This window comes from Oncorhynchus masou, chromosome 5, assembly GCF_036934945.1.
Source record: "Oncorhynchus masou masou isolate Uvic2021 chromosome 5, UVic_Omas_1.1, whole genome shotgun sequence".
Lineage (NCBI taxonomy): Eukaryota > Metazoa > Chordata > Actinopteri > Salmoniformes > Salmonidae > Oncorhynchus > Oncorhynchus masou.
Window position 1 is genome coordinate 52,448,303 of NC_088216.1, and position 18,090 is coordinate 52,466,392.

At 42.3% G+C, this 18,090-nt stretch overlaps 1 protein-coding gene across 2 annotated transcripts; it reads right to left on the reverse strand.

Annotated features, from left to right (window-relative positions):
* Positions 1-41: 41 nt before the first annotated feature.
* LOC135539809 (uncharacterized protein KIAA1671-like) lies at positions 42-17,724 on the reverse strand. 2 transcript variants are annotated; one of them, XM_064965943.1, is made up of 7 exons: positions 17,567-17,724; positions 5,518-5,633; positions 4,755-4,854; positions 4,516-4,669; positions 3,891-4,024; positions 3,365-3,531; positions 42-3,141 (listed from the first exon to the last, which is right to left on the reverse strand). In XM_064965943.1, the coding sequence occupies exons 1-7, from the start codon at positions 17,594-17,596 to the stop codon at positions 3,066-3,068; spliced, it is 777 nt and encodes a 258-aa protein (XP_064822015.1). In that variant the 5' UTR covers positions 17,597-17,724; the 3' UTR covers positions 42-3,065. The 2 variants fall into 2 exon arrangements, with proteins under 2 accessions (XP_064822015.1, XP_064822014.1); XM_064965942.1 differs by lacking the exon at positions 17,567-17,724 and adding an exon at positions 8,722-10,414.
* Between the last annotated feature and the right edge of the window lie 366 nt (positions 17,725-18,090).

Sequence of the window (18,090 nt, forward strand, 5' to 3'; positions counted from 1 at the left end):
GAAGTGTATTTTCTTAGTCTAAATAAATTTACACAAGATGGTCACAATTCTTCATGACAGTGTCATAAAGTTTATTTTCTACAAGTTATTTTAAAAATAATTCATTACAACAACATCAACGGATTTAAGAAACAAACTTTCAAACGAAAGGAAACCTCTTGGCATGCAAAAAAAGTTATTTGAATAAATGTGTAAATATATATTTACAGCTGTTGTGACATATATATATATATATCTATATTGTGACAAGTTATGACAAGTTATGTCAGCTGTTATGACATGGTTATGGCCATATCATAACGTGTTATGACATTGGATGTCAAGTGGTGTTACCCACTTTTCACACAGTCAATGTAGACAAGTAAGTCGCTCTGGATAAGAGCGTCTGCTAAATGACTTAAATGTAATGTTAAATGTAGGTGTAGGTGTCAAAAACACTATGGTGCCATTCAAAATATGTTTCTTACTGTATATAGGCCTACAGTATATGCATTTCTGCGTGTGTGCATTGCTGGTGTTTTCTATTATTCCAGTGAACGTTATGAAGATAATATGAAAGTGAAAATGTTAGAGATTTGCACCCTTTCAAAAAACACTGATAGAAAATACTCCTTAATTGATCTGGCAGCAATGAACAAAATCAGCTGATCAACACTCAGAAGAAACAAGATCTTATCTGTGGCTGACAGCAATACATACAGACATATCAGATCAACATGTTTATTACTAATGCAATTACAATAGGACCTTGCCCAAATATACTTGAATCTGAATGTGTAAAAGTAGTACTTATTATTTGATAGACATCATTTTGTCAATGTCAGTCTGCACCTATGGACGGGGAATGGTCTTGTATACAATTATTTTCTAGTGCACCTGTCATTGTTACTGTAAATGGATCCCTCTTAAAGTGCTTTATGGCACTATTGCAGGATTTGGGCATCATGGCAGGCAGAGTAAGCACATGTGTATTGGTTTGTTATTGGCTGAGATCAGATGAAAGGCCTATTGTACACAGGTGTTGAGACATTGTCTCTAATCAAACCACAACATGGGTGCAGACAGAGCTATTCCTCTCCTTTTCTTGTTTGGACAGAGTAGAGATAATATCGTTGTATCTACCAGATACTTTTATCAAGAGCAGCTCATCAGAGCAGCGAGTGAGTGCATAACATAACAGAGAAAAGAAACCGACGGGTTAGTTCAAAACAAGAGATCAATTGAGAAAGAAGGAAAGTTCCATTGGCTAGGTGCCAAAAGATGTACAATTCAAGTATGTATGTGAACCTTGTGGCATTATGGATATTTGTGTGCATGACCTAAACAGGTAATTACGTCAAGCTCCCACACAGAATCTGGCATGCAAGTTTGAATGGATGGAAAGATACAGTCTAGAACATATAGTGGCCTGGGATGAGAGGCACTTGTCCAAATGTTGCAAATATTCTGTGTGTGTGTGTGTGTGTGCGTGTGTGTGTTTCTGTGTTGCAAATAGTCTACATGCTTATAATTCCTTTGACGAATAGAAAAGTCGAAGAGATGGTCACAACGCAGGGCAGGAAAGTATCCAATGCTTCTCCATTGTCTTGCATAGCTTGTCAATAAAAAAAGGGAGTTTCTGGAAAGGCACACAATTGGAGGGAGTCCAGGTCACTGCTTTGTTTGTCACAGAGGTGTTTGTCAGCAACAGCAGCAGCATCAGTTGGATGATCTCCAAGTCAATGCCCAGCTAGCACACAATGTTCTGAGAACCATATGTTTCTTAGCGCTTGGTGAGAGAGTGGTTGTCCTATGGTTATTTTGCATGCATCCTTCTCACAACTTTTTGGGAATGGTACAGGATAGTTGCTTGGCTTTGGAACATTCTCAGCACAGTTAAGGAACTTCACAAGAAAACATTGTTTTCTTGGAATTTCATTACTTAAACAGAATGTTTCCAAAAATTTCAAACATGGTTATATTTCATTACAATTTTGGTAACATTCTAAGAATGTTCTCCAACTGGTTTGACATTGAGAATGTTCTCCAATAGTTCAAAGAACATTAAGAAACAACATTTTTCTGTGGTAATTTTGGTACTTCAGCAGAACGTTTCCTACAGGTTCTAATTAAATTCATGTTCTCAAATTGTTCAGAGAACGTTAAGAACATTTTCCATAAAAAACACAAAAACTTTACTAACATTCAGAGAACGTTCTAAAGAATGTTATTTAAAAACATATACATTTGGTCTCAGCATTAACAAAACTCTCTATCCTCTATCTTGTTAAGTGTGTTGGCTACGCCCACTAATTGGCCATACCGGGACTTAATTAGTGCTGGTTTCCTTTGAAATGGGGTCTATTTGAATAGATTAAAATGATCAGCTTTGTATGAGTAAAAAACAAACATGGCATGCTAGCTCCATCCCGGTGGCGCAGTTGACTAATTCCACAGATAAAAAACAGAAGATCATAGGTTAGACTCTGGCACAATAAAAGAAAATGCATTTCCTTGTGTCCTATATGTTCTTGGAGTTCAAACTAAGCTATCAGTGTTATTAAAAGTCATATTGAAACACTTTCTCAGGATGTTATATAAATACCTTCAAATAACCTATAATTTACGTTCTCAGAACGTTAATAAAACCTCCCAGGAAAGCTTCTCAGAATCTCTCTGCAACCTAAAAATGTACGTTTCCAGAACAGACTACGTTTTCACTTCCTTTCTCAGAACTTTTCGTTTTACCGGTCGAGATACTTATGGCTTTGTTCCCAGAACCAATGGGAAACCAAACACGTACGTTCCTACAAGTTCCAAGGAACTGAATGTGCTAGCTGGGTGGTATCTCCTAGAGGTAAACAGGAATAAAAGCTAATTTACATGACACAGATACAGGGCATATTTTAAAGTGATAGTTCACTCAAATCAAAGTGCGTCTGACGACGTCAGACTGCAAACTTGTAACAAGCTATAGGCTTTCTTTGGAGTTAACTAACACTTTAAGGTGTGTATGGAAGGGGAATGTGATCAGATAGGTATTTTGATTGTAATAGCTGGTGTAAAAATGAGGTCCATCCACTCAGCTAGTCCTCACTGTTGAATTGACTCAAGCGCTTCTTAGACTTGAGTTCTTGCAGCCATGAAGGAGACGAGTCCCCCCTGAGGGTCACACAAACATAGATCAAATGGTTTGTCTTGTACTAACAGCTAACTAATTTACCAAGCTAACTATATAAGTCATCTGTGTTGCTAGTTGTTGTCATTCATCACATTTGGTTGATTCATGTTGAATAACATTTTAAAACTACTAAAATAACTTACAATGCTCAAACTGTGGTTTTATGCTGGTAAGATAAGAGCAGCATGTTGGGACTAAACTTACCCTCCATCTTTGTTCACTACAGGGGGTAGTATCTGTGATGTCCTGGGGAGGAAGGAGGAACATCCAGGAGAGCGGGAGAGCTGAGAGGGGGACAGAGCAAGACTGTCTGTCTGACTGTCTGTATCTGCTCCTTTAACTCCTCCCCCGGTTCGCTTCTTTAACTGGGCCTAGGAGAGGCAGTGAAGGTAAGAACAAGTCATGTTCTAAACATTTTTGATAGTGCAGGGAACTCCTTACTAAGAAAAATCCTGCAGTAAACAATCACTTATCACCCAATATGCACTTTTTATGGTTTAGGAACTTTGTCATGCAGCATGTCCAGCAGTGCAGGTTTGATTGCATCTAAGATTACGTACCAAAGGGCACCCTATTCCCTATATAGTACACTACTTTTGACCGGAACCCTATGGTCCTATGAACCCTAAATAGGAAATAGGGTGCAATTTGGGATGCACACTTAGCCTCAGTCAATCTTTCAGGGTATAACATGGAGCATCGGTGGATTGAGAGCATCTACATGCTGTACCTTGAGAGCGGACGGGTCCATTCCAGAAAAGAGGGGTATTCTCTGGGGCTGGGAAGGTGGTGAACATACCTCCCTCCCTCTGGGCTGCTCCTCATCAGACTCACAATCTCCCCTTGTTAGAGAGTCCACCTTATCTGAAAAAGATGTATAACAGATGTTTGGTCTTACTTTTAATGAGGGATTGTTGCAATGACCCTTAACCTCTACCTCCTAGCCACTTGTGTATCTGAAAGAATGAGATTTGTGAAGGAGATATATGCCGCAAATTCCAACTAGCCTATTAGAGGGCAAGGTGTAGCTATCAACCTTTTGTCTAGAACTAATGTACATGATCTCTACAGATTTAGCTGCATTGGGCTCCCGTGTGGCGCAGCAGTCTAAGGCACTGCATCTCAGTGCTAGAGGCATCACTACAGACACCCTGGTTCAAATCCAGGCTGTATCACAACCAGCCATGATTGGGCGGCGCACAATTGGCCCAGTGTCATCCAGGTTTGGCCAGTGTGGGCCGTCATTGTAAAAAATTATTTGTTCTTAATTAACTGACTTGCCTAATTAAATAAAGGTTAAATACAAAATAAAAAAAATAGGGGTAGGTAGTAGACAAATGGAATTGTCTACTAACCTGAGGAGTCACAGAACCTCCAGTCGTGGACGGGGTTTTCCTCAAGCGTTGCTGTGGTAGAGTTCTGATGGACAGCTCGAGGGGGGCGGGTCCTCCGACTCTTCCTCAGCTTTGCCCTTGCACGCTGAGCACTGGTGTCCAATAGAGGAGAAATCTGTGCACGCACACAAGCAAAGTCAAATATCGTAGCCTACAAATGCATAGTGAAAGTACCAGATAGGCCTTGGCAAGAGACTTACATCAGGAAAGGCTAATAGCTCCTCTGTGTCTTCTAGTGGAGATGTGCCGTGAGGCTCATCTGGTGTGACAGGGGAGATCTGTTCCACTGTCGTCTGCAGACTTAGGATGTGGGGAATAAAAAAACAGATCCCAACAATTAAAATGTGGGCATAAACATGGAAAACTTTGAGCCAATCAGAGTGCACAAATCTCCATGTGGGGGACCCGACAGGAGTGACAACAAAAAGCTTAAAAATATCTTACGCTATCTAGCGAATGACATGCTAACAGTTTATCTAACATTAGCTAGCTAGGAAAATAAATGTCTATGGGCTGACACTGGCAGTTTGGGATTATGGAGAGTGAATGAAATTGTTTTTGCCATCTTGCTAGCTAGTTATCTAGCTGTGGCCATCTGGCTAGTATCACCAAGGGCTTTCTACAACAATAGCAACATTAGTGCAGCTAGCTAGTTAGCTAACATTGGATACCTAAAAAGCAAAATACACAGGGACTAGCATTGCCAAACTAAGCTTAAGAATGCAACACTACTGCCACCTTCTGGTTTGGAGTATTTTAACAAGGCTGATGGCTTCAAAGTCTGGTGGTGTGAACACAAAAGAGACTGACCGCTGACACTCTGTTCAGAGGTGCTGAGTGCTCTCGGCAAGCAAACATTTGACAATCTTACTGGTGTGTGGGATCTTTAAGACTATTGACATGCACCCATAGTGTAGTTATCAGTAGAATAGGGCTATTGTACGGTGGTTCTCCTGTACCCACCTGTCATCCTCAGACAGTCTAGTGTCACATCCCCCATACTGCTTGTCTGGCTCTCCACCAATCAGAGCCTCTGTGTCATGTCCCTCTCCCGCCCCCACACAGCACTTCAACTGCTCCTGATGAGAGAGAGAAAGAGAGAGTTATCAAAACTTTAGGTAAGTTTCATGAAGAGGGTCACGATGCAGGGAGCAAAACAGATATCAATACTCAGCTGACACTTTTAGAGGGCCTATATAATGTTAATGTAAGGAGCATTCCCCTAAACGTGTGGGGTGACTAGGAGAGGGGTTGCAAGAGAACAGTGTTGAAGAGAGCACGTGAATCCAAGAGAGTTCATCACAACAGAGAAAGAAAGAGGTCAAACAACCAGCCAAGCATTAATATTTTAATGAGCTGGTCACAGAGGGTACACTGTCCTCAAAAAACACCACCCTCACACACACGATTACACACACACACACACGCACACACAGACACACACAGACAGACACACACACATTAACAGACACACTTACAGTCACACACATTCTTTGACCTCACCTCACTCTTGTGTTTGTCAAGGCGCACATGCCAATCTATTGTCGTTTTTATGTTACCCAGCAACAAAACCAACCAGTTGAGACTAGTGGGTGGAGCTATAGGAGGACGGGCTCATTGGAATGGCTGGAATGGAATCAATGGAACGGAGTCAAACATGTGGTTTCCATATGTTTGATCTGTTTAATACCATTCCATTAATTCCATTCCATTCCCATCCTCCTATAGCTCCTCCCACCAGCCTCCACTGAAACCAACCCGGTGTAAATACAGTGGGAGAGGAACAGCTTTTGATTTGGTAAACATCTTTCTTCATAACTCCTTTACTGCCTTGATTGCAGATTGATTGGGTGAGTCGGGCTACACACACACACACACACACACACACACACACACACACACACACACACACACACACACACACACACACACACACACACACACACACACACACACACACACACACACACACACACAGAGAGAGAGAGAGAGCAGGAGCTATTTTCTCTGTCTGACTTAATTTGCACAATGCGTCTGGCCTGGCTGGCCTTGTCACTGTGGAGATGAATCAACCTCTATCAGGAGATTTGCCTACAGTACAGCAGGCTATGTCCTCATAGAGTAGGCACAGTGGCCAACAGGAGAACTGGGTCTACTTCGGCCCTGTCTCAAATGACACCCTATTCCCTATATAGTGCACTACTTTTGACTTTGTCTTCACAACCCTGTCTGGTATGTACAGTAGCTGAGTTAAATTGCTGGTGTTACACCGGCAGCTGTATAGCAGTCTAGAAGGCAGCTAGCCTAGCAGGTTCACAAATCTCCACCGGTGTACATAGAAAGCTTACAGTGTATAAGGTGTGCAGTAATATGTAACCAAATTAGGAATTTAAGACAACTTCGTACGATATAGTATAGTGAGTAGACCTAGCAATGTGCTATGAAAATATATTTGTTTGTCTTTTTTTTTTTTTACATCAAGGGCAAGTCATCTACGTGTACAGCGATGATATCATAACTAGTGTATATCGATTGCAGTAAGTCATTCAAAAATAAGGAGCCGTTCTCCTTCAAAACAAGGAGTCATTCTATAATAAAAAATATAATACATTGAGCAGACGCTCCAATTCAAAGCGACTTAAAGTAGTATACGCAGATGTTATCGTTTGGGTGGCACCACTGGGAATAATGTTCACATCTTGGGGAGAGATGTTATGACACAACCAAACTATTTTCGCGGGGATCCAAACTGCATGAGTATAATAGGTGGGGGTGGGGCGAGGGTTACAAGTCTTGACAGAGCAGGATTCCTGGTAGTGCTCTGCAGTCACACTTCATTTGAACATCTTTACAGTATAGTATTGGGGGGCTTAAAGCCATCCAGACTGAAATACAACCTAATACTAGCTAGCATGTCCTCGAAAACATGCAGCGATAAATTACACAGGCACAGACACATCTCGCTAAGGGGTGTGGCTTAAAGCTCTGTTGGGGAATAGAGAACTATGTGTAGGTCGACTATACTGGACAAATATATAAATATATATATATATAAATGCCGCATGTGAAGTGTTTCATGAGCTGAAATAAAAGATCTCAGAAATGTTCCCAAAAAATAAGCACAAAAAGCTTATTTCTCTACATTTGTTTATATCCTTGTTAGTGAGCATCTCTCCTATTTCAAGATCGTCTGAGACCAGCCACTTTAACTCAGTAAAATCGTTGTTGCGTTTATGTTTTTGTTCAGTATAGTAATTTCACTCAATTTTGCTGTAGCTTGGTGATAATTAAACTAAATTCAAATCTAGGTAGTGTTTTCAGTATTTAATGACTTTTTTTGCCATGTAGCAGTGTAGCTACCTACTGGAAATACACGCTACCTTTTTTCCACAAAGAAAATCAAATATGGGTGAAGTAGGCAAGCATTTCCTTTCTTTTTTGGCATCAGACGGGCCTTATTCACACTTGAAACAGTTTTTGTGTTTAATAGGCTAAATTACACATTCTGTTAACATTTGACTCCAGAGCAAATTGTTCTTGCAATTTGTAGTCTATGACATTTCAGATGTAGATGTGATAATCACAAAGTAGTTTGTATGCAGTGAACTACTTTTTCAAAGTAACTTTAGTTAAGTAAAGTATATTTTTCTCAAGGGTAGGTTTAGTGTAGCTTAACTTTTTCCAGTGTGAAGCAATTGGTAGCTTGGTAAACTATATTTTCAGAGAAGCTTCCCTATCACTGGCTAAAAGTGAGGTTAGCATGAGCAGACGCATTATGAATAAATTCATAGCAGGGAACAAACACACACAGCAGTGTTTCCATGGGCCTTATCGCTATCCCTCAGGCCTTGTGTCCCCACGTTCACACCACTGACAGAGGGAAATGCAAACCGTATGCATACTGATAAACAACACACACACACACAGCGGCATATGCCATAGGCCTACACAAGCCTCTGAGGGGTCGAAAAGAAGGATTGGAATAAGCAACAATAGGTAGAAAGGTGTTGGAGGGATAGAGGTGGAGAAAGACGTGTAATTAGTGGCCCTACGGACTATGGGAGAGAAAGAAGCTGTTCGGCTAAGTATCACTTTTATGTCCATGTTCATTCGAAAAAGGTTTTGGTAAAGTGCAGATAATGACATTGTTCAGACAGGTTCTCTTACAGCGCTGGTGTCTGCTGCCCGTCTACGCAGCGTCATCCGCTGGCGACTCCGGACAGAGAACAACCTCAGGGATTGCCGGCTCCGGGAGGCAAAGCTACGCAGAGGTGACACAGCCCTGTCGAACCTCCTGCCCCCTCCCCCACCTTCTCCCTCATCCTGCTCTTCCTTCTCCTCCTCTTCTTCTTTTACCACCACCACCTCCTCCTCATCTCCCCAGACTAAGTTCAGTGCCCCCTGTAGGGAACGACGCACGCTGCCCACCCAGCCAGAGACATGGACCTGGGCGGAGGACAGTTTACCACCCAGGTACTGCATGGCTGTTGGCTACCACGCGATGATGCTGACAGGTCTCCGTGCTGACGGGGTCACCATGGAAACCAGTGAAACGAGTTAACCAAGAGTCAATACTTTAAAAAAATGTGGATTAAGGTTTGAGGTCGAGATAACTCTCTCCCCTGACAGTGTTTTACTTCCTGGTGCCAAAGTTCAAAGATGGCGGTGGTAGAAATTGTCCTCCTCCAGGATAGTCGACAGGAGCCAGTACAGGTTGAGTTCATCAAAGTCTGACTTAGATCCAAAGTGTGCTGCTAGGGCAGGATCCATCTTATCTCCCCATGTCCTCCAGTATAAACCTCACTCCCGCTTCCTGAAACAACTCTTCTTCTTTAGCCCTGTCAATCATTTGAACTGGCCAACCGTGTGCTCAGAATACAACAAAATCCTCCAATGGCACCACAGGGCTCACGACAATGGATCTGAGCACACACAGTGACAACTAGACTGACAAACACTAAGAAACTGCCTGAAAGTGAAAACGTACTAAGTTAGAAATCTATGACTCCTGTTGCAGCTGATAGACTATTTCTCTTATTGTATGTATTGTTCATGTTCAATGCCCAGCCAGCCTTAAAAATGGACTACGTAGACCTACTTTAGCTCTCACTTATGTTCTTTGTCTATTAAGTCTCTTTCTCTCTCTTGCTCTGGCTCATTCCCTCGTTCACACACACACCAAACCTGTCCGTCTCTCCTGCAGTTAAAACCCCCTGAACTCCCAGGTTCTTTTTGACCCTTCCTCAAACTTATTTCCGGAAAATGGGGTCAAATGGGAAAATCAGATGGGAATCTTGACCGCTTCGGGTATCCATCCATGCACAGCCAGGTGAGATGAGCTTCATTCTCTGCTTTGATCTCCACAGAGCTGAGGGAATGTTCCCAACGTTCCCAGAGAACAACAAACAAAGCTGGGCTCTGTGTTAAGAAGTAAGGTGGAAAATCCCACAGGAAGGTGAGGCTGGGCCAAGGTGCTGCTCTGCTCTCGCCTCCCTCTCGCCCTCTCTCTGTGCTGTAGGTAAGGGCAGGTGCCGGAGTGAAAAGCCTACCTTTTTCAGGCTAGGGGAGGGAGAGAGAGAGAGAAAGTACTGAGAGAGCGAGAGAGAGACACAGGAAGAGACAGGAAGAGAGAAAGAGAGTTATGTGGAGAGAGTATGTGAGGTAGGAGGGAGAGAGACAACAGAGAGAGAGAAACGGGGAGAGAGAAAGAGTTATATGGAGAGAGTATGTGAGGTAGAAGGAGGGAGAGAGAGGAAAGGAGAACAGTGTTTGTGTGAGAAAGAGAAAGGGGGAAGAGGAAAAGGAGAGAAGGGGGAACTTTTCTGTCAGTCCATGAGCCCTCCTTCTCTTGCTGTGTATGTCTTTGTGTGTGTGTTTGTGAGAGAGAGAGAGAGAGAGAAGGCGACACTCTCTCAGCAAGGGGTGGGGTGACAAGGGACGGAGGGAGAGAGACAGAGAGCAAGAGCTAGCTTGAAGTACCATGTATGGTATTTATGAATTGCTGTCTTGAGAGAAGTGAGGTTGTTGAACAGTGTTGATAGATGGGAGGGCGGGGGGAGGATTCTAATCTATTATTAAGTTATGCTAGCATGCCTTCCACTACTACATACTGCCCATCTATCTGTCAGTCCGACAGTCAATCCATCAATCAGTCAGTGAATCAGTCAGTCTGAACAGGCCTCTCATGGTTGGCTGCTCATCCTGGGGCTTGGATAGCAAATACTCAAGACCCTTTGACACTATGCTCTCTCAGCCCACATTAAAAAATACTATAGAATACTACAGTACTTACTATAGAATTCTATAGTAAACTGTATTATACTGTAGAATACTATACTACACACTGTAGTATCCCTCGATCATGTGTAGTACTATAGCGTGTTGTAGTATACTATAGAATACTATAGTTAATACTACAGTATTATCCGCAAAAAAAACAGTATTTTCCGCAAAAACACTATAGTCTACAGTGACACTACACTTTTTAACTATAGTAAATACTACAGTATTTAATTTGCATATACACTGCTCATTCCCCTCCCCCATATCACAATTTGTGCCACCCATAAGTGAGAAACCTACATGCCAAGTATAGACCATATATTGTATCCATGGAAAGTAATATCTGCAAAAACACTACAGTAAATACTACAGTATGGTACAGTCCACAAAAACACTGCAGTAAATACTATAGTATACCACAATCTGCAAAAACACTACGTTAATTATTATAGTGAATATACTACAGTTCCATTACTACAGTATCACAGTATCTATAATATAGTTAACTGTAAACAGTACAGTAAAGTCCACAAAACTCTACAGTGAATACTATAGTACTGTATGCATGATATAGTATTCGTTTCATGTGGGAGACCAGTAACAGACTTCCTCTAGCCCTAGCTTACTCTACTCTACTTTAGCTCTAGTTTATCTCTAGCTCCAGCTTACTCTACTTTAGCCCTAGCTCCAGTCTAGCTCTAGCTTACTCTGGTTTAGCTCTAGGTCTAGCTCTAGCTTACTGCACTCTACTCTAGCTTACTGTACTCTACTTTAGCTCTAGCTGACTCTACTCTAGCTCTAGCTGACTCTACTCTAGCTTACTGTACTCTACTTTAGCTTACTGTACTCTACTTTAGCTCTAGCTGACTCTACTATAGCTGACTCTAGCTCTAGCTGACTCTAGCTCTAGCTGACTCTAGCTCTAGCTCTAGCTGACTCTAGCTCTAGCTCTAGCTGACTCTACTCTACTTTAGCTCTAGCTGATACTACTCTAGCTCCAGCTGACTCTTCTCTAGCTCCAGCTGACTCTACTCTAGCTCCAGCTGACTCTACTCTAGCTCCAGCTGACTCTACTCTAGCTCCAGCTGACTCTACTCTAGATCTAGCTTACTGTGCTCTACTTTAGCTCTAGCTGACTCTGCTCTACTTTAGCTCTAGCTGACTCTACTCTAGCTTTAGCTGACTCTACTCTAGCTTACTGTACTCTACTTTAGCTTACTGTACTCTACTTTAGCTCTAGCTGACTCTACTATAGCTGACTATAGCTCGAGCTGACTCTACTATAGCTGACTCTAGCTCTAGCTGACTCTAGCTCTAGCTCTAGCTGACTCTAGCTCTAGCTCTAGCTGACTCTAGCTCTAGCTGACTCTAGCTCTAGCTCTAGCTGACTCTAGCTCTACTTTAGCTCTAGCTGATACTACTCTAGCTCCAGCTGACTCTACTCTAGCTCCAGCTGACTCTACTCTAGCTCCAGCTGACTCTACTCTAGCTCCAGCTGACTCTACTCTAGCTCTAGCTTACTGTGCTCTACTTTAGCTCTAGCTGACTCTGCACTACTTTAGATCTAGCTGACTCTACTCTAGCTTTAGCTGACTCTACTTTAGCTCTTGCTTACTGTACTCTACTTTAGCTTACTGTACTCTACTTTAGCTCTAGCTGACTCTAGCTCTAGCTCTAGCTGACTCTACTTTAGCTCTTGCTTACTGTACTCTACTTTAGCTCTAGCTGACTCTACTCTAGCTGACTCTACTCTACTCTAGCTCTAGCTGACTCTACTTTAGCTCTAGCTGACTGTACTCTACTTTAGCTCTAGCTGACTACTCTAGCTCTAGCTGACTCTGCTCTACTCTAGCTGACTCTACTCTAGCTCTAGCTGACTCAACTCTAGCTCTAGCTGACTCAACTCTAGCTCTAGCTGACTCTACTCTAGCTGACTCTACTCTAGCTGACTCTACTCTAGCTGAATCTACTCTAGCTCTAGCTGACTCTACTCTAGCTCTAGCTGACTCTACTCTAGCTGACTCTACTCTAGCTCTAGCTGACTCTACTCTAGCTCTAGCTGACTCTACTCTAGCTCTAGCTGACTACTCTAGCTCTAGCTGACTCTACTCTAGCTCCAGCTGACTCTACTCTAGCTCCAGCTGACTCTACTCTAGCTCCAGCTGACTCTACTCTAGCTCTAGCTTAATGTGCTCTACTTTAGCTCTAGCTGACTCTGCTCTACTTTAGCTCTAGCTGACTCTACTCTAGCTTTAGCTGACTCTACTCTAGCTTACTGTACTCTACTTTAGCTTACTGTACTCTACTTTAGCTCTAGCTGACTCTAGCTCTAGCTGACTCTACTTTAGCTCTTGCTTACTATACTCTACTTTAGCTCTAGCTGACTCTACTCTAGCTGACTCTACTCTACTCTAGCTGACTCTACTTTAGCTCTAGCTTAATGTACTCTACTTTAGCTCTAGCTGACTACTCTAGCTCTAGCTGACTCTGCTCTACTCTACTCTAGCTGACTCTACTCTAGCTCTAGCTGACTACTCTAGCTCTAGCTGACTCTACTCTAGCTGATTACTCTAGCTCTGACTGACTCTACTCTAGCTCTAGCTGACTCTACTCTAGCTGACTCTACTCTAGCTCTAGCTGACTCTACTCTACTTTAGCTCTAGCTGACTCTACTCTACTTTAGCTCTAGCTGACTCTACTCTAGCTTTAGCTGACTCTACTCTAGCTTACTGTACTCTACTTTAGCTTACTGTACTCTACTTTAGCTCTAGCTGACTCTACTATAGCTGACTCTAGCTCTAGCTGACTCTACTATAGCTGACTCTAGCTCTAGCTGACTCTAGCTCTAGCTGACTCTAGCTCTAGCTCCAGCTGACTCTACTCTAGCTCCAGCTGACTCTACTCTAGCTCCAGCTGACTCTACTCTAGCTCCAGCTGACTCTACTCTAGCTCTAGCTTACTGTGCTCTACTTTAGCTCTAGCTGACTCTGCTCTACTTTAGCTCTAGCTGACTCTACTCTAGCTTTAGCTGACTCTACTCTAGCTTACTGTACTCTACTTTAGCTTACTGTACTCTACTTTAGCTCTAGCTGACTCTAGCTCTAGCTCTAGCTGACTCTACTTTAGCTCTTGCTTACTGTACTCTACTTTAGCTCTAGCTGACTCTACTCTAGCTGACTCTACTCTACTCTAGCTCTAGCTGACTCTACTTTAGCTCTAGCTTAATGTACTCTACTTTAGCTCTAGCTGACTACTCTAGCTCTAGCTGACTCTGCTCTACTCTACTCTAGCTGACTCTACTCTAGCTCTAGCTGACTACTCTAGCTCTAGCTGACTCTACTCTAGCTGACTCTACTCTAGCTCTAGCTGACTCTACTCTAGCTCTAGCTGACTCTACTCTAGCTGACTCTACTCTAGCTCTAGCTGACTCTACTCTAGCTCTAGCTCTAGCTGACTCTACTCTACTTTAGCTCTAGCTGACTCTACTCTAGCTTTAGCTGACTCTACTCTAGCTTACTGTACTCTACTTTAGCTTACTGTACTCTACTTTAGCTCTAGCTGACTCTACTATAGCTGACTCTAGCTCTAGCTGACTCTACTATAGCTGACTCTAGCTCTAGCTGACTCTAGCTCTAGCTGACTCTAGCTCTAGCTCTAGCTGACTCTAGCTCTAGCTGACTCTAGCTCTAGCTCTAGCTGACTCTAGCTCTACTTTAGCTCTAGCTGATACTACTCTAGCTCCAGCTGACTCTACTCTAGCTCCAGCTGACTCTACTCTAGCTCCAGCTGACTCTACTCTAGCTCCAGCTTACTGTGCCCTACTTTAGCTCTAGCTGACTCTGCTCTACTTTAGCTCTAGCTGACTCTACTCTAGCTTTAGCTGACTCTACTTTAGCTCTTGCTTACTGTACTCTACTTTAGCTTACTGTACTCTACTTTAGCTCTAGCTGACTCTAGCTCTAGCTGACTCTACTTTAGCTCTTGCTTACTGTACTCTACTTTAGCTCTAGCTGACTCTACTCTAGCTGACTCTACTCTACTCTAGCTCTAGCTGACTCTACTTTAGCTCTAGCTGACTGTACTCTACTTTAGCTCTAGCTGACTACTCTAGCTCTAGCTGACTCTGCTCTACTCTAGCTGACTCTACTCTAGCTGACTCTACTCTAGCTCTAGCTGACTACTCTAGCTCTAGCTGACTCTACTCTAGCTCTAGCTGACTACTCTAGCTCTAGCTGACTCTACTCTAGCTCTAGCTGACTCTACTCTAGCTCTAGCTGACTACTCTAGCTCTAGCTGATACTACTCTAGCTCCAGCTGACTCTACTCTAGCTCCAGCTGACTCTACTCTAGCTCCAGCTGACTCTACTCTAGCTCCAGCTGACTCTACTCTAGCTCTAGCTTACTCTACTTTAGCTCTACTGTGCTCTACTTTAGCTCTAGCTGACTCTACTCTAGCTTTAGCTGACTCTACTCTAGCTTACTGTACTCTACTTTAGCTTACTGTACTCTACTTTAGCTTTAGCTGACTCTACTATAGCTGACTCTAGCTCTAACTGACTCTAGCTCTAGCTGACTCTAGCTCTAGCTCTAGCTGACTCTAGCTCTAGCTGACTCTAGCTCTAGCTGACTCTAGCTCTAGCTGACTCTAGCTCTAGCTGACTCTACTCTACTCTACCTCCAGCTGACTCTACTCTAGCTCCAGCTGACTCTACTCTAGCTCCAGCTGACTCTACTCTAGCTCCAGCTGACTCTACTCTAGCTCTAGCTTACTGTGCTCTACTTTAGCTCTAGCTGACTCTGCTCTACTTTAGCTCTAGCTGACTCTACTCTAGCTTTAGCTGACTCTACTCTAGCTTACTGAACTCTACTTTAGCTTACTGTACTCTACTTTAGCTCTAGCTGACTCTAGCTCTAGCTCTAGCTGACTCTACTTTAGCTCTTGCTTACTGTACTCTACTTTAGCTCTAGCTGACTCTACTCTAGCTGACTCTACTCTACTCTAGCTCTAGCTGACTCTACTTTAGCTCTAGCTTACTGTACTCTACTTTAGCTCTAGCTGACTACTCTAGCTCTAGCTGACTCTGCTCTACTCTACTCTAGCTGACTCTACTCTAGCTCTAGCTGACTACTCTAGCTCTAGCTGACTCTACTCTAGCTGACTCTACTCTAGCTCTAGCTGACCTTCAGTTTTTATTCCAGTAAATGCAGTTTGGTTATTTGGCACCACTTAGTGGACTAAATGGCAACCCACTCATTCAAAGAAAATGGAATTAAGGAAGTGAGATAAATATAAGGCTAACATAGACTTGGATAAACTTCTCACATGACACAAAGCCTGTTTCAGCATAGGCAGCGCCATTGAGGGCTTTAAAATGGAGAATGACCTATATAGCGTTACCTTCCTCTGTCACAGAAACCATTATGGCAAAAATGCAAAGCAGAGCCCACAATCCAACTCCATGAATCACAAATCTGTTTTGCACACAAAAATTCTCTCTGCACTTTCATGTAAACACAGTAGTGTAGTACAATAGAACGGGGAAGTACGCCACACAACAACAAAGAAAGTGTGAATCACTGATGAAGGGAAAATACTTAGAACATGACGTATTGAAAATAATAGTTCTGCATTAGTCAGCCTACTAAAAATACCACATTGAAGCAGAACAGCATTTGCTACACGTAAATGCGGTGGTAATGTCAATACAAAGCAACAGGAGCTGTTAGAGCCGATTTGGACATATTTGCGTAAAAGACTGAACATATGGAGCTCCATGTATATTTGTGTAAATATATTAAATATTAATGTAAATGATGAAATATTAGGTACGTACCATTATGATTTATATTTACCTGATTTGAGATATATTAATTTGTTGTTTGTGTAACTCAGTTTTTGTCCCCCCCTCTTGCCTATTCATTGTATTGTGGTAAGTGTGTTAGGATAAAGGCAGGAAGTTGGGCCTTCGGGAGGGGGAGTCCTTGCTAGATGCGGGAGCGGTATAGTTTTTTGACCATACATCCATACATCCATACATACAAACATACATACATACATCCATACATACATCCATACATACAAACATACATACATACAGACATAATGTGTATTTTCCATATAAAGTATTCTATGCTTTAAGTTGATTGGAGAATAACTTATTTGTTAGATATAAGAAGAATAAACATTTTTGTTGCACCATATCCCTGGATGTCATCGAATGTATGGCCGTTTGGAAACCTTGAGTGTGGACTGTATGCGTACCAAACAACCCCGCTTCAGGCTTGGGCAGTGGCTATGGTAAAGACGAAAGGAAGCCACTACAGGAGCAGTCTCCATATATATGTTTGTTCAAAACATTGCATAGCTCTATAATTGCTTTCATATACATCTGTCACTCAAACCCTTCATTCAAATTCAAAATGTTTGGTGTTTGCATAATCAAAATACTAAACTAGATCGTGTGGCTAATTTGATACTTCTCAATCCCACCAATGTGCATGGAATGTCATAACTTTTTTAGCAGTGACTCTTCCTAGCGAGTAGAACCAGATTGATATTCAAAATTAAAGCTACATTCTTTGTGTGGTGCGTGTGGATCAATAGAGATTACGTTCATATTTAACCATGTCACCTGGCCTGAATTCTCTAGTTCTCTTTTACACTGACGGAAAGTGTGACCGCTTTCAATGTAGCTGTTTGTTCTTCTATGAGGAAAAAAAGATCACTCACCCATAGAAGCCTCAGGTACGACAGACACATTGCTCCTCTCTTATTCCCCTTCACCAGTTTATCACTCTTTCTCCGAACACAATCTATCCTCTCTTCCTCCTCTCTCTCACTCTTAGGTCGGTATGTCCTTCCTGTAACTCTCAATTTCCTTTCCTTTTTCATATCTACAGTCGCTATTGAATGTCTGTCTACACACCCGTTGCACAGTATTCACATTTACTGGTTGCGGCCTTAAAAAAAATAATATAAAAAGGGATTAAATTAGATTTTTTTTCCCTATCAATCTACACAACGTAGTCCACATTTTCAAAGTGAAAATGAATGTGTAGTTAATGTTCTAAATGACTAAGAAATACTATATCAGGACTCCAACTGCACTGTTGGAACTAGGAACACAAGCATTGCGCTACACCCACGATAATATCGGCAAAATATCTGTATGTGACCAATAAAATCTAATTTGATTGTATATGTCTTCATACCCAGTGCGTAATTTGTTAAATCGAGAGGTGCAGGAGCAAAAA